At 66.9% G+C, this 20,226-nt stretch overlaps 3 protein-coding genes across 7 annotated transcripts; 2 read left to right on the top strand and 1 right to left on the bottom strand.

Moving 5' to 3' along the window:
• Nucleotides 1-5,908: 5,908 nt before the first annotated feature.
• LOC138843080 (interferon-induced transmembrane protein 3-like) lies at nt 5,909-8,599 on the top strand. Of its 3 annotated transcripts, none has more exons than XM_070053669.1 (3): nt 5,909-6,056; nt 7,564-7,907; nt 8,293-8,599. In XM_070053669.1, exons 2-3 carry the CDS (start codon nt 7,662-7,664, stop codon nt 8,458-8,460), a joined length of 414 nt encoding a protein of 137 aa, XP_069909770.1. In that variant the 5' UTR covers nt 5,909-6,056; nt 7,564-7,661; the 3' UTR covers nt 8,461-8,599. The 3 variants fall into 3 exon arrangements, with proteins under 3 accessions (XP_069909770.1, XP_069909799.1, XP_069909743.1); XM_070053698.1 differs by lacking the exon at nt 5,909-6,056 and adding an exon at nt 6,691-6,781; XM_070053642.1 differs by lacking the exon at nt 5,909-6,056 and having other exon boundaries at nt 7,068-7,907.
• A 1,838-nt stretch (nt 8,600-10,437) lies between these two features.
• On the top strand, nt 10,438-12,340 carry IFITM5 (interferon induced transmembrane protein 5). Its single transcript, XM_051831525.2, is given in 4 exon segments — nt 10,438-10,506; nt 10,889-11,176; nt 11,574-11,742; nt 11,745-12,340. Coding segments are annotated over 4 exon segments (582 nt in total). The 3' UTR covers nt 11,801-12,340.
• Nucleotides 12,341-13,776: 1,436 nt separating this feature from the next.
• Nucleotides 13,777-20,167, bottom strand: PGGHG (protein-glucosylgalactosylhydroxylysine glucosidase). 3 transcript variants are annotated; one of them, XM_051831523.2, is made up of 14 exons: nt 20,045-20,161; nt 19,516-19,797; nt 18,139-18,349; nt 17,619-18,054; nt 17,006-17,125; nt 16,674-16,805; nt 16,099-16,210; nt 15,922-15,994; nt 15,704-15,840; nt 15,480-15,620; nt 15,297-15,392; nt 15,118-15,215; nt 14,842-15,053; nt 13,777-14,757 (listed from the first exon to the last, which is right to left on the bottom strand). In XM_051831523.2, exons 1-14 carry the CDS (start codon nt 20,142-20,144, stop codon nt 14,487-14,489), a joined length of 2,421 nt encoding a protein of 806 aa, XP_051687483.1. In that variant the 5' UTR covers nt 20,145-20,161; the 3' UTR covers nt 13,777-14,486. The 3 variants fall into 3 exon arrangements, with proteins under 3 accessions (XP_051687483.1, XP_051687484.1, XP_069909684.1); XM_051831524.2 differs by having other exon boundaries at nt 15,487-15,620; XM_070053583.1 differs by lacking the exon at nt 19,516-19,797 and having other exon boundaries at nt 20,045-20,167.
• Between the last annotated feature and the right edge of the window lie 59 nt (nt 20,168-20,226).

The following is a 20,226-nucleotide window of genomic DNA, read 5'->3' as shown; positions in this document are numbered from 1 at the left end:
TCGGTCTGGAGACAGCTTTCTAGCCCCAGCCGGCAGCCTGCTTGTGGACATTCTACGTATGTCTAGGGACCCACAGACCCCAGCCCCACTGGCCGGCCTCAGGCATCTCCTGGCTTGGGGAGGCGTGTGTGTTCAGCCGAGAAGGCTGGGGCAGAGGCCTCTGTGCTGGGGTGGGAGGGGCAGAGCTCAGTGGCCCGTGCTTTTCCCAGGTCTAATTCTCGGAAACGTCTACTTCCTTGTGGTGGAGAAGTGGCTGTTGGCCAGGTGTGTCCTCTTCGGGGGCAGCTTGAGTTTCCTGATGGGGGGCTGTGGGCAGAGGCTGCGAGGCTCAGCTGAGGGCAGCCTGTGCACCTGGGAGGTTGTCGTTGGCACAAGGAAGAATCCAGGTGTGAGGCAGGGCCCTCGGCTGCCGGGGTGGAGGGTGCAGGGGCAGAAGCTGGAGGAAGGGGTGGGGGGCAGAGCTGGAGGAAGGGGTGCAGGGGGCAGAGCTGGAGGAAGGGGTGCAGGGGCAGAGCTGGAGGAAGGGTGCAGGGGGCAGAGCTGGAGGAAGGGGTGGAGGGGCAGAGCTGGAGGAAGGGGTGCAGGGGCAGAGCTGGAGGAAGGGGTGCAGGGGGCAGAGCTGGAGGAAGGGGTGCAGGGGGCAGAGCTGGGGGAAGGGGTGGAGGGGCAGAGCTGGGGGAAGGGGTGGAGGGGCAGAGCTGGAGGAAGGGGTGGGGGGCAGAGCTGGAGGAAGGGGTGGGGGGCAGAGCTGGGGGAAGGGATGCAGGGGGCAGAGCTGGAGGAAGGGGTGGAGGGGCAGAGCTGGAGGAAGGGGTGGGGGGCAGAGCTGGAGGAAGGGGTGGGGGGCAGAGCTGGGGGAAGGGATGCAGGGGGCAGAGCTGGAGGAAGGGGTGGGGGCAGAGCTGGGGGAAGGGGTGCAGGGGGCAGAGCTGGAGGAAGGGGTGGGGGGCAGAGCTGGAGGAAGGGGTGCAGGGGCAGAACTGGAGGAAGGGGTGCAGGGGCAGAGCTGGAGGAAGGGGTGCAGGGGCAGAGCTGGAGGAAGGGTGCAGGGGGCAGAGCTGGAGGAAGGGGTGGAGGGGCAGAGTTGGAGGAAGGGGTGCAGGGGCAGAGCTGGAGGAAGGGGTGGGGGCAGAGCTGGAGGAAGGGGTGGGGGGGCAGAGCTGGGGGAAGGGGTGGAGGGGCAGAGCTGGAGGAAGGGGTGCAGGGGGCAGAGCTGGAGGAAGGGGTGGGGGGCAGAGCTGGGGGAAGGGATGCAGGCGGCAGAGCTAGAGGAAGAGGTGCAGGGGCAGAGCTGGAGGAAGGGGTGGGGGGCAGAGCTGGAGGAAGGGGTGGAGGGGCAGAGCTGGAGGAAGGGGTGCAGGGGCAGAGCTGGAGGAAGGGGTGGGGGGCAGAGCTGGGGGAAGGGGTGGAGGGGCAGAGCTGGAGGAAGGAGTACAGGGGGCAGAGCTGGAGGAAGGAGTACAGGGGGCAGAGCTGGGGGAAGGGATGGGGGGCAGAGCTGGAGGAAGGGGTGGGGGGCAGAGCTGGGGGAAGGGGTGCAGGGGCAGAGCTGGAGGAAGGGGTGGAGGGGCAGAGCTGGAGGAAGGGGTGGGGGGCAGAGCTGGAGGAAGGGGTGGAGGGCAGAGCTGGGGGAAGGGGTGCAGGGGGCAGAGCTGGAGGAAGGGGTGGAGGGGCAGAGCTGGAGGAAGGGGTGGGGGCAGAGCTGGAGGAAAGGGTGGAGGGGCAGAGCTGGAGGAAGGGGTGGAGGGGGCAGAGCTGGAGGAAGGGGTGGGGGCAGAGCTGGAGGAAGGGGTGGGGGGCGGAGCTGGAGGAAGGGGTGGAGGGGCAGAGCTGGAGGAAGGGGTGGAGGGGCAGAGCTGGAGGAAGGGGTGCAGGGGCAGAGCTGGAGGAAGGGGTGGAGGGGCAGAGCTGGAGGAAGGGGTGGGGGGCAGAGCTGGAGGAAGGGGTGGAGGGCAGAGCTGGGGGAAGGGGTGCAGGGGGCAGAGCTGGAGGAAGGGGTGCACGGGGCAGAGCTGGAGGAAGGGGTGGAGGGGCAGAGCTGGAGGAAGGGGTGCAGGGGCAGAGCTGGAGGAAGGGGTGGGGGCAGAGCTGGAGGAAGGGGTGCAGGGGCAGAGCTGGAGGAAGGGTGCAGGGGGCAGAGCTGGAGGAAGGGGTGGAGGGGCAGAGCTGGAGGAAGGGGTGCAGGGGCAGAGCTGGAGGAAGGGGTGGGGGCAGAGCTGGAGGAAGGGGTGCAGGGGCAGAGCTGGAGGAAGGGTGCAGGGGGCAGAGCTGGAGGAAGGGGTGGGGGCAGAGCTGGAGGAAGGGGTGGGGGCGGAGCTGGAGGAAGGGGTGCAGGGGCAGAGCTGGAGGAAGGGGTGGGGGGCAGAGCTGGAGGAAGGGGTAGGGGGCAGAGCTGGAGGAAGGGGTGGAGGGGCAGAGCTGGAGGAAGGGGTGCAGGGGCAGAGCTGGAGGAAGGGGTGGGGGGCAGAGCTGGGGGAAGGGGTGGGGGCAGAGCTGGGGGAAGGGGTGCAGGGGGCAGAGCTGGAGGAAGGGGTGGGGGGCAGAGCTGGGGGAAGGGGTGGGGGCAGAGCTGGGGGAAGGGGTGGGGGGCAGAGCTGGAGGAAGGGGTGGGGGCAGAGCTGGGGGAAGGGGTGGGGGGCAGAGCTGGAGGAAGGGGTGGGGGGCAGAGCTGGGGGAAGGGGTGGGGGGCAGAGCTGCAGGGACGCCTGGAGCCGTCGGCAGCCGGGCCTGGTTTTCGCGGCTCTCGCGGTGCCCAGGCGGCTTGGACAGGCTGGAGAACAGCTTCAGAGCCTCGTGGGGGCTCACAGCTCCTCCTTCTGTGTGAGAACACGGGCACACCCGCCTGCGCGGCTGCCGTAGAGAGCTCCCCACCAGCTCTGTCCTCAGTGCTCGGGTGTTTCACACCGCAGTGGCAGGGCGCCGGGGGTTGGGGCTGCACCACATCCGTTCCCGCCCCCCCCACCGGCCAGCAGGAATTGGCTTAGAGGCACAGACAGGAGAGCGAGTGAGAACCTGGCCGTTGTGGCTGTAGAGCGCCTCTGCTGTCTCCACAACAGGCCGGCCCAGGGCGGCCACGAGTGCCCCGCCAGGCGGGTGTTCTGCTGGGGGTGAGCGTGGGCCTCCGCTTCCCGCCCCTCCCCCTCCTGGGATGCTGTTGGGTTGGTTTTCTGGATGGGCAGTTCCTGAGACTCCTCCCCGAATTTCGTAAGGGACCCAGCAGCCCCTGGTGGGTGGGGGGAGCTGCCCAGGAGAGCTGGGCCCCTGCCACCCAGGCTGCGGTCGTGCACTAAAGCGACACTCTGGCTATGGAAGTGCCGCCGGGGGGCTCCCACGCCGCTTCCCTCACTCAGCCTCACAGGAGCCTCGGACCCGGCTTAGCCCTGAGCCAGGGCAGCACTGGAGGAGTGAGCCATGCGTGGGAGTTCTGTTCGTTTTTTCCTCTCCATCTCAAATGCATAAATACAAACTTTAAACAGAAACAAACAGAAGGCCTGCAGGCCACGTCCATGTCACTCTTGGCCCCTGCGGTTTGTGCTCTGGCCCCCGTGTGTCCTCTGAGGGCCCCCACGGCTCTGCCAATGGACAGGACTTCAGGGGGCCATTGGTGACCGCTCCCCGTGGGAGAAGGGGGTGAGTGCCAGAGCAGGTGCACCCCTGGAGGGTTAGGGAAGAGGCCGAAGGGTCAGAACCGGGAGCCTACAGGAGGCCCCAGGACCAGAGGCCCAGAGCTTGTAGGGCCCGGAGAACCTGGACCTGGCCTGAGGGCCACCCAGGAAAGGGACACAGCTGCTCGGGGAGTGCCTGGGACACACACACTCAGGAGGGGCTGCCGGCCACAGGCAGAGCGAGATCTTTCTGCCTGGAGCCCCTGGTCCAGGTCCTCTCGCAGGGCCTGGGTTTTCCAGTAGCCGCCCCTCTGTGAGGTCAGGGGCACAGGGACTGTGGGATAAACCTGCAGGAAGTCAGTTTAGGACAGCTGAGCTCGAAGCCACAAGCCACCATGTTGCCAAGCAAAACGCCCCTTTCCCAGGTGCCTCTGCGTCACCAGCACCTGCGGGAAACGGGACACCTGGGGAGCTTGTGGGTGCCCGTGGTGCCTGCAGAGGCACTGCCCCAGCTCACAGAGGCCCACAGCGGGGAGGGGTCCGGCCTTTCCCAGCAGACCAGGGCTGCCAGGTGTTCGCCCTCTCCCCTCCCCCCCCCCCGCTCCTTTGGGGCAAATCTTGGGCCCACCGCCCACTCACAAGGGGTGTTCACTTTCTCGCCTTTTAAATAAGCATGATCAGTCTGTGCAGCGGTCTGCGTCAGCTCTGGCGTGCTGGAGGACCCTGTGCCCAGACCACACCGAGGCCTCGTAAAGGAAGTGGTCCTCCTGTGCCGGCATAAGGCCCAGGTGGAAGCTCTTATCCAAAGCCTGAGCCTGTGGTTCAGCCTCTGCGTACTTGGGCTCCAAGGACTGACAGCCCTGCTGCGTCCACACGCACACTGTGACGGCCACACTCCACGCCCAGGGCAAGGCCTCCTGTTTCTTCTTCTGACCTGGGAAGGTCTCTGTGAAAAACAAGTTTAATTAGAACAAAAAGGCTTCTGGCACTGGGGGGGGGGGGGCACTGCTGCGGGCTCAGATGCTGCCACCTCCTGCCCGGGCATCACCGCTGCGCCCCTGGGCAGCTGGCCAGGTCCCCTCTGCAGGCCTGGAAAGCTCGCTGAGGCAGGCAGCAATGGCCGCTGGGTCACTGACCAGTCACCTGGAGACTCTGTGGGGTCGAGGGCTCCCCAGACGCCCGCCGGAGCAGGACTTCAGCTTGGGACAGGCGGCTGGGCTGCTGGGTAGGAGGCAGCCGCTGCCCCCCGACGAGGGGCCGGGAGCAGCTGCCTGGCTGGCATGCAGCCCGGCGTCTCCGTGCCAGGGCCTCGCCCACGTCCCCTGGCCTTGCCCCCAGGGACACCTCAGTGGAACCTGCCCAGGCACACCTGGCCGGGCCTTGGAAACTGCTCCGATTCAACTCAGCCTAGAAGTCCCTGTCAGTTCCTGTTTGCCTGTAACGGGGTTAGCAAACGGGGCATAAAGTGGCAGCCAGACTGGGCGGTGCTGCCACAGGACTCAGGGCACCCCGTTTTTGGACAGGCACCTGTGGGAGAGCTAAAGGACCTTGCTGCTGAGCGACAGAGAAAGGAGCTGGGACGTACCTGATTCGCTAGTCTGTTCCCCCAACAAGACTCTGGTTTTAGGCATTTGACTACACCCCCGGCCTCCTGGCAGAGCGGGGCCGCTGGTGTCCAAGGAAAAGGCACAGCCGGGCTGGCAGGAGGTCAGCCACGTGGGGCTGGTCCTCACCTCCGGGAACAGAGCCGGCCCCAGAGAGGACACAGGCCGCCCGGCACACGCCCCCTCCCACAACCTCAAGGCAGCGCTGGCATCTCTCGCACTAACAGGCTGGGGGTCCCTAGGTGGGGGACAGCAAAGCTCGGTGTCAGGCTCTCAGGGGCCAGAACGCGGCCCCTCCTTCGGGAAAGAGAACCAAACACAGCCTCTGCCCAGGGAGAGGCCGCCACGGCCAGGGCCCCAGCGACAGCTGCCAAGCGCAGGCCTTCCGGCGGGCGGGCCCCGGATGTGCCAACTACTGCCCCAGGGGCCTCCGTGCCACGCTCCAAGATGCCGGCTCCGGGTCAGACTGGACAGGCACAAACCATATTCACCGTTTCTTGGGTGAGGCCAGACAACGCCAGGACCAGGCCCGACAGGGCTGAACTCCTGGCCCGGCATCTGTCTGGTCGTGAAGTCTACTCGCTCACCGCATCTCTTTGGACCTGGTGTCCTTAACATCTGCCTCTGTTTTGTGTCTCACATAGCACAGGCCTCCAGCCCATGAGGTCATGAGTCAGGGCTTCCAGCCCATCCTGGGCCATGTGACCAAGGACAGTCTTTCTCAGGCCACCTCTAGACACCGCAGGACAGAGAGCAGGGATGCCATAGCCAGTTCCGTGTCCATGTGCCAGCTCGAAGAAGCTAAAGAAGAGAGAGTGTCACCCACGGAGCCCCATAAGAGTGTGGGGTACTGCTCTGGGGGGATTTGGGGAGGGAGGGCCTGTGATGTGAGCCTGTGTGCGTGAGAGGGGCCACAGCACAAGCTCAGGGCGTGCACGGGGTTGAAGGGGGGGCATGGTCACGAGTCTGTGCAACTCCCATAACCTGGCAGGTGGGCCCAGCCCTCCCCTGCGGACATCTTAGTGGAATCTTCCCAGCCCCGTGCCAGGGAGGCTGCTGATACAGCCCTGGGAGGAGCTCTACAAACGCCACACCCGTAACACCCTCGCCCACCCATGCCAGCAGGGGAAGGCAGCCCGGGCCCCGGGCCTCCTCCGCCTGGCCCGCCATAAGCCCAGCAGCTGCTGGAACCTGACCCAGCCTTCCAGGGAACAAAGCTAGACCCCAGCCCCAGGAGGGGGTGACCAAGACAAGACTCAGGCCAAGGACCCGATTCAAATCAGCTGGGTCCTCCCTGCAGCCTCCTAGCAGAGGAAAGCCCCTCCCAGCCCACGCTGCACCCACGGAAGTGACTATAAACGGAGAGGAAAGGGGTGGACCCCAGCTCCAGGAAGTCACGTCCCTCTCCAAGAAGTCGGATGAATATTCTGCCCAGATGTTAACCCCCACTTCCTGGGCCCCCGAAGCAAAACTCAGCCCCACTGGGCAGCCTCTGCACAGCAGCTCCTCCTTGCCTCCTCTCCCCCTCCCCAAAGCCAGGAAGCCCTTGAAGGCATCACGCCGTGGGGCAGGGTGTGGGGGTGCTCCTGGGGGGGGCTGTGACTGGGGCAGGGTGTGGGGGTGCTCCTGGGGGGGCTGTGACTGGGGCAGGGTGTGGGGGTGCTCCTGGGGGGCTGTGACTGGGGCAGGGTGTGGGGGTGCTCCTGGGGGGGGCTGTGACTGGGGCAGGGTGTGGGGGTGCTCCTGGGGGGGCTGTGACTGGGGCAGGGTGTGGGGGTGCTCCTGGGGGGCTGTGACTGGGGCAGGGTGTGGGGGTGCTCCTGGGGGGGGCTGTGACTGGGGCAGGGTGTGGGGGTGCTCCTGGGGGGGGGCTGTGACTGGGGCAGGGTGTGGGGGTGCTCCTGGGGGGCTGTGACTGGGGCAGGGTGTGGGGGTGCTCCCCAGGGGGCTGTGACTGGGGCAGGGTCTGGGGGTGCTCCCCAGGGGGCTGTGACTGGGGCAGGGTCTGGGGGTGCTCCCCAGGGGGCTGTGACTGGGGCAGGGTGTGCGGGTGCTCCTGGGGGGCTGTGACTGGGGCAGGGTGTGGGGGTGCTCTCCGGGGGGGGCTGTGACTGGGGCAGGGTGTGGGGGTGCCCCTGGGGGGGCTGTGACTAGAGTAGGGTGTGGGGGTGCTCCTGTGGGGGGCTGTGACTGGGGCAGGGGTGTGGAGAACCCAGGCTGGGGGAAGGCAACCAAGGGTCCAGGATCAAATGCCCAGCTTCCCAGATTGCACAAACAAACGTAATCTGATCCTCGGGAATGTGCTCCTCCCCCTGCCCCCCCACCACGCGCACTATTCCAAATTTCTCCCAAAGCCAGGAAATGGAAACTTCACAGAAACCGAAACTGCCAGGAAAAGGAGGGGCAGCCAAGCTGTCCAGAGCTCCCTGCACACTCGGAGCAAGTCAGCGCCATGAGCAACGTTTCCAAAACCTTCTTCTCCACGGCCAGCACCAGCCGCACCCCAAACTATGAGGAGCTCAGAGAGGAGCACCAGATAGCAGTGCTGGGGGCCCCGCACTCGGCGGCCGTGGCCTCCACCGTCATCAACGTCCACAGCGAGGTCTCCGTGCCCGACCACGTGGTCTGGTCCCTGTTCAACACGCTCTTCATGAACTGGTGCTGCCTGGGCTTCGTGGCGTTCGCCTACTCCGTGAAGGTGCGGTGGGCGCCCGGGGGTCTCCAGGGAAGCGGGGGCGGGGGCTGCAGCTCCCCTGCCAGGCGGTGCTGGGTGTGTGTGGCCTTAGTTGTGTGGACCTGTCTCCTGTGTGTGCCCTCCCCTGTGTGTGTGTGTGTGTGTGTGTGTGTGTTGGGGCTGGGGTGGGGGAGCTTAGGGAACCTCACAGGCTGAGGATCAGGCCGCGTGGGGGCGACCCGGTCAGGCGGGGTTGGCCTTTGCCCCTCCAGCCCCGGAAATCCTCCCTTCTGCCCCCACCAGATGCTGCAGCCCTCACACTGCGGACTCTGGGGCCAGCACAGGGGCCAAGAGCAGGAGGGTGGGATCTGGGGGGGATACTGATCTGGGGCTGACCCCCCCCGCCCAGGCCAGGGACAGGAAGATGGTGGGCGACGTGACCGGGGCCCAGGCCTACGCCTCCACTGCCAAGTGCCTGAACATCTGTGCACTGATCGGCAGCCTCCTCCTGACCGTGGTAGCCATCGTCGTCATCGCCACCAGCTCGGCTGCCATCTTCCACGCCATTTCTCCCTAGCAGAGGACACCTGGAGACAGCGCGTCCGGCGCCGGCCTCTGCTCCCCGCACCCTGGCTGCCGGCCCTGCCCCTGGACCCCGTGTCCCCGGGAGTATTTTGTCCAGAGCGGGGCTCAATAAAGTGCGTGTGTGCGCGACAGTGCTGCGACAGTGGTGAGGGGGGCGCTGCCGAGCCCCACCGGGGCTGCGGCGGCCATGTGCTCAGCAGGGCAGGCCCTCTGGTTCCTGCTGGAGGCAGCAGCTGGACCAAGGCCTTGGGTTGGGGTCCCTCTGCTGCAGGCCTGAGGCCTGACTGGGGGCACAGTGTGTCCAGCACAGCCTGGGCCCTGGGCGCAGCTCTGCCTGGCTCTGAGCTGGCTGGGGCAGCCACAGGGGCTGGATGTGTGCGGCTCTGGGCCTGGGCAGGAGCTGGGGGGACCTGTGTCATGGGGACAGCTGAGGGGCCCTCCCGGGCGGTCCAGGGTCAGTGTCCCTGCTCCTCTGGGGTGGGGGTGGGGAGACCTGTGTTCGGCTGCAGAGAAGTCTCAATGTCCTGAGCTCTGGCCCTGTCCCACCCAGGGGACTTCCTTTTCTGGGTTCCGCATGGCCTCAGGCTGGCTGTGCCCACGACCTGCTGGGCGTCTGAGGTGGGAGCTGGGGTGGCTGTACCCACCGCTCCCCCCATCAATTCTGGCCCCCAGTTTTGGGTCACTTTCCCCTGCAATCTCCTGGAATCCGCCCTGGCTAGGGGACATAGGGAAGGCCTGTGGCGCCCCCTGCTGGTGGCCAGGGCAGTGGTAGGATCTGAGGAGGACATGGGAGCAGGTGACCACAAGCTCCTGGGTGGGGGTCCTTTGGTGACCCTGGTGTCAGGGGTGGGCTGGGTGGTGCCTCAGGCCCTGGCGCTGTCAGTCGGCCGTCCACTGTTCCATGGCTGCCGTGGAGCCGTCACGTCCAGGGGACTCCCAGGTGCAGCTGTGGTTACTGAGCACAAGTGACAGGCAGGGCCGTGGCGCGGTTTGCCAGGCCTTTACAGCCCATATTGGAGGAGCGTCCACTGTGCATAGGACTGAGCCCAGGGCCCTTCCTGAACCCTGACTCGGGCGGCTTGGGGCGCACCAGAGCGCCTGGTTCTGCCTCTGCCTCCCCTGCACGACCTCACGGCGACCTCACAGCGACCCCTGCATGTCCTCATGTGACCGCGTGGCCATCATGGGGGCTGTGGGCCCAGAGTACTGCAGAGTCCCAGACACCTCAGGCACCCCTGGGCACAGGGGCCAGGCCAGGGTCTCCATGGTGGACCTCAGGGCCATGGACCTCCCAGCAGTCATTTAAACCCCCTCAAAGTGTAACTGGAGCAGAAGCAAACAGGCAGGCAGCATTCTCACAGGTGCCTCGGCTGACCCTGGAGTGCATCAGAGCCACTGCTGACCCTGGAGCCTGCTGCGGGGGGGCGCTGGCCCTTCCCTTCTGCCATTGTCTTCAGGAGTCTGGCTCTGCGAAGGAGGTGTCGCTGGCGCAGGGCGAGTGGAGCCCCCACTGTGGCTGAAGTCACTCAAGACGGGCTTGGTCTCAGGAGTGTGGGCATCACCAGGGCAGTGCAGTCTTTCCCAGGCATACCTCCGAGAAAGGCCGCTTTCGCCGAGCTGGCCCTGGCCTTGGGTCCTGCTCCCCCTGCTGTCCAGGGAGCTGGCCCTGGGTCCTGCTCCCCCTGCTGTCCAGGGAGCTGGCCCTGGGTCGGGCTCCCCCCACCCCACGCTGTCCAGGGAGCTGGCCCTGGGTCGGGCTCCCCGCACTGTCCAGGACGATCCCTGCCCTGGAGCTCAGGGCTGTGTGGGGTCCCGTGGCCACTCAGCTTCCCGCTTCCTTCCCCTCTGCTCTGGGCTTGCTCACAGAGCCCCTATCCGACCTCCCGGAAGCTGCTTCTGAACCCCTGGTGCGGATACTGCCCCACTCCGCCCAAGGTGCGAGTCCTGATGAGGAGGAGGTGCAGTGGGGATGGCGAGGTTCCACCTGCCCTGGCTGGCCACTCTGGGGAAGGCTATGCAGAGGCTGTGTGCAGGATGGGTGGGGGTCTCCTGCTGAAGATTCGGGTGCAGATGCCGTGAGGGGAGCTGGAGAGAGGTCTGGGCTGGCACAGGTGCACTTGCGGACCCCCGCCCCTGGGACAGCCGGGAAGACGAGGGCTGCTCAGCCACGGGAGCCCAGTGCACAGGCCCTCGGTGCATCCCGGCTTGCACCTGCCGGGGAATGAGTGGGGTTGCAGAAGCTCTGGTCCCAAGGCAGGGCCTCGCCCAAGCCTGCGCCCACACACAGCCTGTGGCAGCTCCAGCCTCGTGGCCTCCAGAGAGGGGCCTGCGGTGGGTGGTCCCAGGGGTGGGGCAGGGGTGTTGGTGGCCGAGGGTGGGGCCTCACTCTCCAAGACTGTAATTTGAGTTAAATTTAGCAGGCTGCCTGGGATGGGAGGGGGCGGCTGAGCTATCAGCACCCGGGGCGCCCACCCCCAGTGCGTGAGTCTGAGCGAGGAGGAGACAGCACTGGAACCCGTGGACACATCGTACCCCGTGAGGACCCACAGGCCCCAGTGCCCCTCAAGGCCGAGGGTGCCGCCCACACATCGCTCACGCTGGGGACGCTGTGACCCCCACCACGGGACCACTTGATCTGGTCTGTCTTCAGCACACTCTACCTGAACCTGTGCTGCCTTGGTTTCCTAGCACTGGCCTACTCCATCAAGGTGCGCAGCCAGAGGGTGGGGGTCCCCTGCAGAGTGTTCAGGGGCAGCATCCCACTGGGGTCATCTGAGACTCCTCCCCAGGCCAGGGCCCCTGGACTTGGCTCCTGGGTGGGTGGAGGGCAGCAACCCAGGAGGCTCCTTGCCTGTGGGGTGGCCTTGGAGGCTGAAGCTGGGGTCCTCAGCTGGGGAGGGAGGAGGGCAGGGTCCTTTCCAGCCCCCCTTGGCTGGGGACCCTGACCCTGCAAGACCAAGGAGAGGCCCAGCCCTGAGTCCAGCTGGGGCAGTGAGGGGCCCCTGAGGCCCCACCATGCCCTCCTGAGCTTGGGTCCAGCGCCTGCCGTCCAGGCACCCTGGGTGGGGTCCCAGGGTGCACACCCTGACCCTAGCACCCCTGCAGGCCCAAGACCAGAAGGTGGCTGGGGATCTGGCGGCGGCTGGGCGGCTGGGCTCCAGAGCCAAGTGCTACAACATCCTGGCCGCCCTGTGGACGCTGGTGCCCCTGCTGCTGCTCCTGGGGCTGGTGGTGGCCGCCGCCCTGCACCTGTCACAGCTGGCCAAGGGCTCTGCAGCTTTTTCAGCGTCCAGTTCACTGACACAGACTATGACAGACAGGCTAGGTCCTGATGCAGGGACCCCACCCTACTGTAAGGCCTGGGCCTTGGCCCACCCAGACCTCAGACGCCCAGCCCCAGCCTGGGCCCCTGGTGCTGACCCATTCAGACCCACACTGCCTTTCCCCACTGACCGGCTTGGCCTGGCTCCAGAAAGTACCCCCTCCCTGTCTGGTGTGGGGAGGTGGGGGCAGCCCTGACCTCAGTGGCCCCATTCCATCTGCTTGGCCTGTGGCCTCCGGGTGGAGACACTTGAACATTTAAAATGCAGCTGGGATCCAGCCCTTTGAAATCTGCTGCCCTGTGGTCTGGTGTCTCGGAGCCACAAGGGCCACCCCCAGCTCTGTGCACACAGCCGCAGTGCCCCTCGTCGGGGCTGGACACGGGGGCCACCCCCCAGTTCTGTGCACGCAGCCGCAGTGCCCCTGCTCAAGGCTGGACACAGGGGCCACCCCCCAGCTCTGTGCACACAGCTGCAGTGCCCCTCGTCGGGGCTGGACACGGGGGCCACCCCCAGCTCTGTGCACACAGCTGCAGTGCCCCTCGTCGGGGCTGGACACGGGGGCCACCCCCAGCTCTGTGCACACAGCCGCAGTGCCCCTCATCGGGGCTGGACACAGGGGCCACCCCCCAGCTCTGTGCACACAGCTGCAGTGCCCCTCGTCGGGGCTGGACGATGCTGCCCCTCTTTCTGGGCCCCTCTCCGTCGCCATCCTTGGTCGTGGATCGTCTTCTTTCTGGGTCGGTGACGGATGGCAGGAGGGCTGGGTAGGGGCTGGGTTGGGACCATCCTCTGGCTGTGACTGGACACACTCCGGGACCTGGAGGCCCCCGTGCAGTCACCCCACATGCATAATCGCACCCGTGGCATGCACACAACAGCAGAGACAGGGAGGAGTGCGTGTGATGACGCCCACAGTGTGCTCTGAGCCCGTGGTGCTGGGTGCATGGTTGGACAGTATCCCGCGTCCGCGGTGCACCACGTGACACCCCCCTCCCCACACACGTCAAAACTGCCCGTGGCTGGGCCAATGACAGGCTACCAGTGGCTCAGGGTGAAGCACCCCACCCAGGGTCTCTTCCCTCCCCAGGAGACACCCCCGCCCTCCTGCTGTGCCTAGGCTGGGGGTGGGGCTCACTGTCTGGTCCTCGGAGCCCCCAGCACGAGCCCTGCCTCTCCAGGTGGCTCAGGTGTGTGCCTGGAGTTCTGAGGACAGCGCCCAGTCAACCCGGGAGGCAAGGCCTGCTCAGCCTGCCTGTGCTTGAGCCTGGGTGCGCAGAGACTGGAACTCACTGGGGGCTGGAGACTGACCGGCCATTCTACAATGGCCCAAGGACAAGCGCAGTGTGCACTCCTGTGCTAGACCAGGACACAGACAGCGAGCCAGCTCCAGGCTGGACCAGAGCAGGGCCCCAGGCTTTGTGAGGGGCAGGGGCTGTTCAGCCCAGGCCCAGGTCACCCCGTCTGTGCACACACACACAGCCATACCAGGTACACCTGTCCTGCGGACTCAGGGACACCTGCCACCCTGCTCTGACACCTGTGCCCACGTCCTCATTCTGGGGCTCCATGGATAAATGTCCCATTTCTGCCCTCCCTCAGCCTATCCACCCACGGTGTTCAGCGGGGTACAGCCTACAGGCTCTGGCTCAGCTCCCGGCTAGGCCCTGAGCTGTAGCCCTGCTGCTGTGGCTGTGAGCTCCCAGGAGCATGGTGCTGCATCCCCGTGGCCAGCAGCGTGTGGTGCCTCTACCGTGCACACGGCCTCCAAATTCTGCCGGGGAGTGGAGGAGGGTGACTGGCGCTGCTCCAGAGGCCATGTGCATGTTCCAGACATGGCTCCCCAGGGGCTGACACAGGAGGGACAGGGACTCTCTGCCTAGGCTGGGGTAGGGCTCACTGTCCAAGAAGACTCCTCCCCCTTCCTCCCCATCCCGGCAGCTTCCATGTGGCTTCACAGCGACAAGGGAAATGGATCACACAGCCCCTCCCAGCACCAACCTTTAATCCCCCAGGCCCACTCGTGCCAAGGGCAAGGTCCGCCCCAGGATTCCCACACGGACACCAGAGCACTAATCCCTGGGTGACCTGGAGCAGACGGCGTGGTCCTCCCCAGATTCCGGTGCACACACCACGGCACCTCATTCTTGGGAAGCCACCAGGACTCCATCCCAGGGCCTGAGGCCCCAGGAACAGGAGCTGGACAGTGTCTGGATGTGGGTTGCCTGTCCAGGGCATAGGGCTCCAAGGCTGTGGCCTTGACCCATGGCTATTTGGCTCTGGCTCCTCTGGTGGTGCTCTCTCAAAGCGTGAGGTCAAGGACAGACCACTCCGCCCACCCCACTGGGCAGGAGGCGTCCAACCTGATCTAAGGACCCAAGCTCAGGAGCGGCCCAAGGCCCACGCCGTGGCAAGCACCAGGGCATGGCACCAGGTCTTTCTGGCAAAGCTGCAGCTGTGAGCCCTGAGCCCCTCGGGGTGGCCGAGTTCCCTGCCCATGCCCATCTCAGCACAGCTGCACATGGTGCACTGTTGACTGTGCCCACGGCACCAGAGTCCAGGAGCGAGAGGTCAGAGGACAGTGCCAGGCACCCCAGGGCAGTGAGCAAGAAGGGGCACCACGGGGTGCGTGTGCTGGTGCTGGGCCGACAGCCCCGGGAGGGGGACGCCCACTGCAGGAGTGGGGACTCAGAGGGGATCAGGCTGGAGACAGAGAGCCTGGCACTTGAGGCCACACATGCTGTGAGCCTGGGGGCCTGGTTGCTGGGCAGCTGGGGGGGTGGAGAAGGTGCAGGCACAGAGGGCATGGCGAGAGGGCCCAGGAGAGTCCTGGTTGCTCGGGGCAGGTTCCAGGGTGAGGGACGGGGGGTCTGGAGCTGTGTGTCAGGGTCCTTGAGACGCTCTTCCAGGCAGCTATGGGGGGGACCTCTGTATCCGGCCGGCTGAGCGTGGAAAGGAGACCTTGTGTCCTGCAGGAAGGGAGAGGCATCCTGGGTGGGAGAACCACCTGGGTGCACGGTGGGCACCCGTGCTCCGGACCCCTAGGGCCCTACCTGTCGGCAGGGGCAGCCGAGACCGTGATGGCCACAGCTCGACCTCCAGCGGGGGCGCCTCGGGCCCCGTGTGGGCTGTGACCTCGACTGTCACGCAGTCCTGGGAGAAGGAGAAATTGATCTTGCTCCCCTGGTGGGAGACGCCAGAGACGCACATTCTGGAGATGTCCGCCAGGCACACGGGGTCGAAGCTCAGGCCTGTTCTGGTGACCCTGTGGGGACGGCGGTGTGAGGGCGTGGCGGCAGGGACCACCCTCCGCCAGCCACCGCACTCACCTGAACCCTGTACACCCAAAGAGCAAAGCCTGCAGGAAGCCGCCCATGCCCGTCAGGAAGTTCACGGCTCCTGACCCATCTGCGTTCTCTGTCCACACCTGCAGGGCAGGGGCGGTCGGTGTCAGGGCCATGACCCCCCAGAGGCTGGTGCTTGGGTCACGGAGGGAAGCCAGGCTGACCTTGAAGGGCTCGGTGATGTTGGCAAAGCTCCTGTCCAGGAGGCCCTGTGCCCGCGCCAGATCCTTCAGCTCCATCCAGCCCACAGCAAACATGCTCTGGGGTCAGAGGTTGGAGGGCACGTTAGGGTGAGACCCACGGTGTGGGGAGGGCAAGTGAGGCCCGGGCAGGACCACCCAGTGCACCTCTCACCCAGGTCATGGCCGGGCCCTGGGAGGATGTCGCAGCCTCGTATATCTCCAGGTTTCTCCTGCGCACGTCGGGGGGAAGGGGGAAGGGGACCGGGTACCCCAGGAGCACCACGTCCGCCTGCTTCACCTCCTCTCCTGGGGGGAGACGGGGCGTGGGGGTGTGTTCCAGGACACAGGGCCTTGGGGGAGGGCAGAGGAGGAGCCCTAAGTCCACTCACCAGGCTCATACCCATCGAACTCGGGGTGGAAGTTCCGCTCTGGGTCAAAGGGCACCTTGATCTCATCGGCCACCTCCAGCCACTGGTCAGGGACGGGCAGGCCCAGGTCCTGGGCCAGGGCAGCAGCAAAGCGCAGGCTGGGGATTGGAGGGAGAGGGCTCCAGCATCTGAGGCTGGACCCCGCCCACTGGCCGGGCTGAGCAGATCTGCAGCCTCACCTGCTCTGGACAAGGGCGTTGGTGTACACGGAGTTGTCGACCCCTGCGTGGTACTCGTCCGGGGGCATGACCCCTGCACAAAGGCCGTGACCCCACGTGCTGCAGGGTGCAGTCAGGCTGGGGCGGTGCAGGGCAGCTGCTGGGTCTGGGGACACCCCCTCCCACCATGGCCCTCACCCCTCAGGTGGTACTTCTTCTCCTTGGGGCTCCATTCCACGCGGCTGCACCAAAAGTCGGCCACGGCACTGACCACGTCCCAGCCACCAGCCTCTCGGAAGAGCTGCAGGTCCTGGGGTCCAGCAGTGGGACAGGGGCCGGGGCCAGGGCATGGAGGAGTTTTGGCTCCCTTAGTCACTATCTGCCCAGTACCCACCCTCCCAAGGGCTCCCCACGGGCCGTGGTCACACTGGGTGGCACTGTGACACCTCCCTTGGGTGTCCCCTCCCCCGGGTGACCCCCCCTTGTGTGGCCCCTCCCCGGGATGCTCTTCCTCCCCGGGGTGGCCCCTCCTCCCAGGGTGGCCCCTCCCACCCAGGGTGGCCCCTTACCTGGGTAGCCCCTCCCACCCAGGGTGGCCCCTTACCTGGGTGGCCCCTCCCATCCAGGGTGGCCCCTTACCTAGGTAGCCCCTCCCACCCAGGGTGGCCCCTTACCTGGGTGGCCCCTCCCACCCAGGGTGGCCCCTTACCTGGGTAGCCCCTTACCTGGGTAGCCCCTTACCTGGGTGGCCCCTTACCTGGGTGGCCCCTTACCTGGGTAGCATTGTAGTACAGCTCGAAGGCCAACAACACGGCCCCATTGATGTGGAGCTCCTGGGCCCCGTACACCTCCTCCGGGCAGACCTCCAGGCCGGAGCCCGCACTCTCCCAGGCAAACTTGGCCCCCTGAGGACGAGGGCACGGGGCAGAAGGCTGTCTCCCACAGTGGGTCGGGGGTGGCTCTGGCTCAGCTTTCACCACCTGCTGACCCTGGGGCAGGGCAGTGAGGGGGACCCAGGAGGTCTGGGTCACAGCAGGGGCCCAGCCCCACAGCTGCTCCTCCCCCTCCGCGGTGTGGGCTCAGGGTGGCTCCCAGCATCGCTCACCTTGTAGCCCAAGCTCCGGGCGTTCTCCAAGGCCCCGTCCAGCGTCCGGATGCGGTATTCCAGGATGGCCCTGGCGGCCTCCGGGTGGAACATCAGGATATTCGGGAACATCCAGAGATCCTGAGATGACCGGCTGCTGTGGGGCTGCACACGCCCACACCTCCCTCCCTCCCCCGGTCCTGCTGCACACGCCCACACCTCCCTCCCTCCCCCGGTCCTGCTGCACACGCCCACACCTCCCTCCCTCCCCCGGTCCTGCTGCACACGCCCACACCTCCCTCCCTCAGTCCTGCACCCACCACCTGGCTCAGAGCCAGCGCCTGGGCCTCAGCCTCCTCGTCCACAAAGGGGGCTGGGCGTGGGCTCAGCAGGTGCAGGAGACCCCCACCCCTCACCCTCCTGCTGCTGCACTTGGCCCTGCAGGGGTTCTGCAGGCTCTGTGCTGTGCTCCTTGCAAGGCCCTGGGGACCCGGCCCACCTCTGACCCGCCACAGGCCACGCCCACTCAGCTCCAGGGCCTTGCCCACAGCCCTGATTCCAGGGGGGCCGAGGCAGTGGTCCGTGATGCACACGCGCCTGCAGCGTGTGGTCAGTGCTGGGTGGACGTGCGCACCTGGTCCCAGAAGACGTGGCCCCAGTAGCACTCCTCCCGGCTCCCGTTGGAGAGGCCCCCGGGACTGAGGCCGTGGCAGACGTAGCCGGTGGCCCCGGGCTGGGGCAGGGCACTGAGCAGGTAGTAGAGGGAGCCACGCAGGGCCTGGCGCAGATGCAGGGGCCCCACCACGTCCAGGCCACAGCCTGCCCACAGCTGGGCCCAGGCCTGTGCGTGGGCCGGGTACAGTGTGCCCCTGGCCTGCAGCTGCAGGGCCTCGGTGAAGCAGGCCTGGGCCTCGGCCTGGCTGCTGCCCACCACAGTCAGGAACTCCCAGGTCCTGTCCTCCTCGCCTTCCCCCAGGGTCAGGGCCGGGGGTACTGGTGTCCACAGCATGTGCACCTCCTGCCGCACACCCCCAGGCTGCTCAGGTGTCAGCGTGTGGCCATGCAGGTACCTGCGGGGGCAGGGCAGGCCTCAGTGCTGGCCCCCTCCTCAGCCATGCCACAGGGTGGGTGAGGGGTCCCAGCCCCCTCCTCACCGGGCTCCTTTGAAGTCAGGACCCAGCTGCAGGTCCAGGTCAGGGCTTTCTGGGGAGAAAGCCGACTGCAGCAGCACGGTGATGGGCCGGTGCCCCGTGGCCAGGCGGGTGAGGGACACGCTGACGGCCAGGACGTGAGGCAGTGTGCGGTGGGCATAGATGCGCTGGGAAGCCCGGGAGCTGGGGCCCTCCAGGGTGTGCTGGAAGGAGCCTGGGGCGGGCAGAAGAGGCCAGGGCTGTCCAGTGGGGCCGCAGCTGGGGTGGCCCCACTCTGACCTCTGCCTTCTCCCCCCACCCAGGCTGGAGTGGCCCTGCTCTGACCTCTGCCACTCCCCCCCAAGGCTGGGGTGGCCCTGCTCTGACCTCTGTCACTCCCCCCCAGGCTGGGGTGGCCCCACTCTGACCTCTGCCACTCCCTCCCAGGCTAGTGTGGTCCTGCTCTGACCTCTGCCATCTCCCCCCAACCCAGGCTGGGGTGGCCCCACTCTGACCTCTGCCACTCCCTCCCAGGCTGGTGTGGTCCTGCTCTGACCTCTGCCACTCTCCCCCACCCAGGCTGGGGTGGCCCCACTCTGACCTCTGCCACCCCCCCCCAGGCTGGTGTGGCCCCACTCTGACCTCTGTCACTCCCCGCCCCAGGCTGGTGTGGTCCTGCTCTGACCTCTGTCACTCCCCCCAACCCAGGCTGGGGTGGCCCCATTCTGACCTCTGTCACTCCCCCCCAACCCAGGCTGGGGTGGCCCCATTCTGACCTCTGCCACTCCCCCCCACCCAGGCTGGGGTGGCCCCACTCTGACCTCTGCCACCCCCCACCCAGGCTGGGGTGGCCCCACTCTGACCTCTGCCACTCCCCCCCAGGCTGGTGTGGTCCTGCTCTGACCTCTGTCACTCCCCCCAACCCAGGCTGGGGTGGCCCCATTCTGACCTCTGTCACTCCCTCCCAGGCTAGTGTAGTCCTGCTCTGACCTCTGCCATCTCCCCCCAACCCAGGCTGGGGTGGCCCCACTCTGACCTCTGCCACTCCCCCCCACCCAGGCTGAGGTGGCCCCACTCCTGCCTCTGCCACTTCCCCCCAACCCAGGCTGGGGTGGCCCCGCTCTGACCTCTGTCACTCCCCGCCCCAGGCTGAGGTGGCCCCACTCCTGCCTCTGCCACCTTCCCCCTGGGGGTGGGGGGGCCCAGCCCTGAGCCTCCCTGCCCCTCTGCTCTTCTGAAGACCCCAGGCTCCTGCCCATGCAGAGCCCCCAGATGGGAGGAAAGGGGGCGCCAGAGGCCACCCTCAGGAGGCTGCCCCCTGTGAGCTCCCTGTGTACAGAGGAGGGGTCTGCTGCATGGAACAGGGCCGGGGCAGGGGCGGCCAGGGCAGATGGCAGCTACCTGTGTTGGTGTCCAGGACAAACGTCTCAGTTAGCGGCTCTGCTGAGCCCGCAGGGGCCTCCAGCCGGACGCTGAGTGGGCTGGGCAGAGCGGCCCGGTGTGTGTCTCCCCGGGTCCCGTTGTACACACCGCTCACATGTATGGTCCCGTGATACACGCGTGTGCCCAGGTATGCGTTGGTCACAGTGGCCCAGAGCCGGGGGTCACTGGGCAGTGAGTGAGCGGTGAACACCGCAGGGTCCACCCCTGCAGCCTCCATGGAGGGGTCTCCTGCGACAGGGCCTGGGGGTCGGGGCCCCGTGACTGGCTGGGCGGTGAGGGTGCCCTGCTGCGGAGCCACCGCAACCTTCAGATCTACTCGGCCCCTCCCCGCTAGTGTTGGCGTCCTGGGACGCAGAACCCCACAGCCATCCACCAGTCTCCCAACCGAAGCGCGCGCCAGCCGGCGGCGGACCTCCGGGGCTGTGGACGGGCCCCGAACCCGCCTTCCGCCCTCCCGTCTGCCGCGGGCGCCGGGCTCAGGACTCACCGCAGCGGGAGCCTCTGTCCCTGGCTCCCCCTGGACGCCTGGGCCGGGAAGAAGGCCCCGCGGCGGGCAGGAGGGTGCAAGACCAGGCCCAGGAAGGCATGGAGGTCCCGCCCCCAGATCCGCCCCCAGGGCCGCGCTGCGCGGCTGGGCGGAGGCCCGGAGGGTCCCGCCCTCCCTACCCC

This window comes from Oryctolagus cuniculus, chromosome 1 (assembly GCF_964237555.1).
Source record: "Oryctolagus cuniculus chromosome 1, mOryCun1.1, whole genome shotgun sequence".
Taxonomy (NCBI): domain Eukaryota; kingdom Metazoa; phylum Chordata; class Mammalia; order Lagomorpha; family Leporidae; genus Oryctolagus; species Oryctolagus cuniculus.
The sequence above is the reverse complement of the archived record's forward strand: the minus strand, read 5'-3'. Positions and strand labels throughout refer to the sequence as shown.

Excerpts from the sequence above, each read along its gene's own strand:
- LOC138843080 (XM_070053669.1), top strand. The coding sequence starts at position 7,662 with ATGAGCAACGTTTCCAAAACCTTCTTCTCCACGGCCAGCACCAGCCGC. Across the intron at positions 7,908-8,292 it reads CGTTCGCCTACTCCGTGAAG|GCCAGGGACAGGAAGATGGT; the intron begins GTGCGGTGGGCG and ends CCCCCCGCCCAG.
- PGGHG (XM_051831523.2), bottom strand. The coding sequence starts at position 20,144 with ATGCCTTCCTGGGCCTGGTCTTGCACCCTCCTGCCCGCCGCGGGGCCT. Across the intron at positions 19,798-20,044 it reads GGACAGAGGCTCCCGCTGCG|GCCCTGTCGCAGGAGACCCC; the intron begins GTGAGTCCTGAG and ends CCCGACCCCCAG. Across the intron at positions 18,055-18,138 it reads CCTGACTTCAAAGGAGCCCG|GTACCTGCATGGCCACACGC; the intron begins GTGAGGAGGGGG and ends CTGCCCCCGCAG.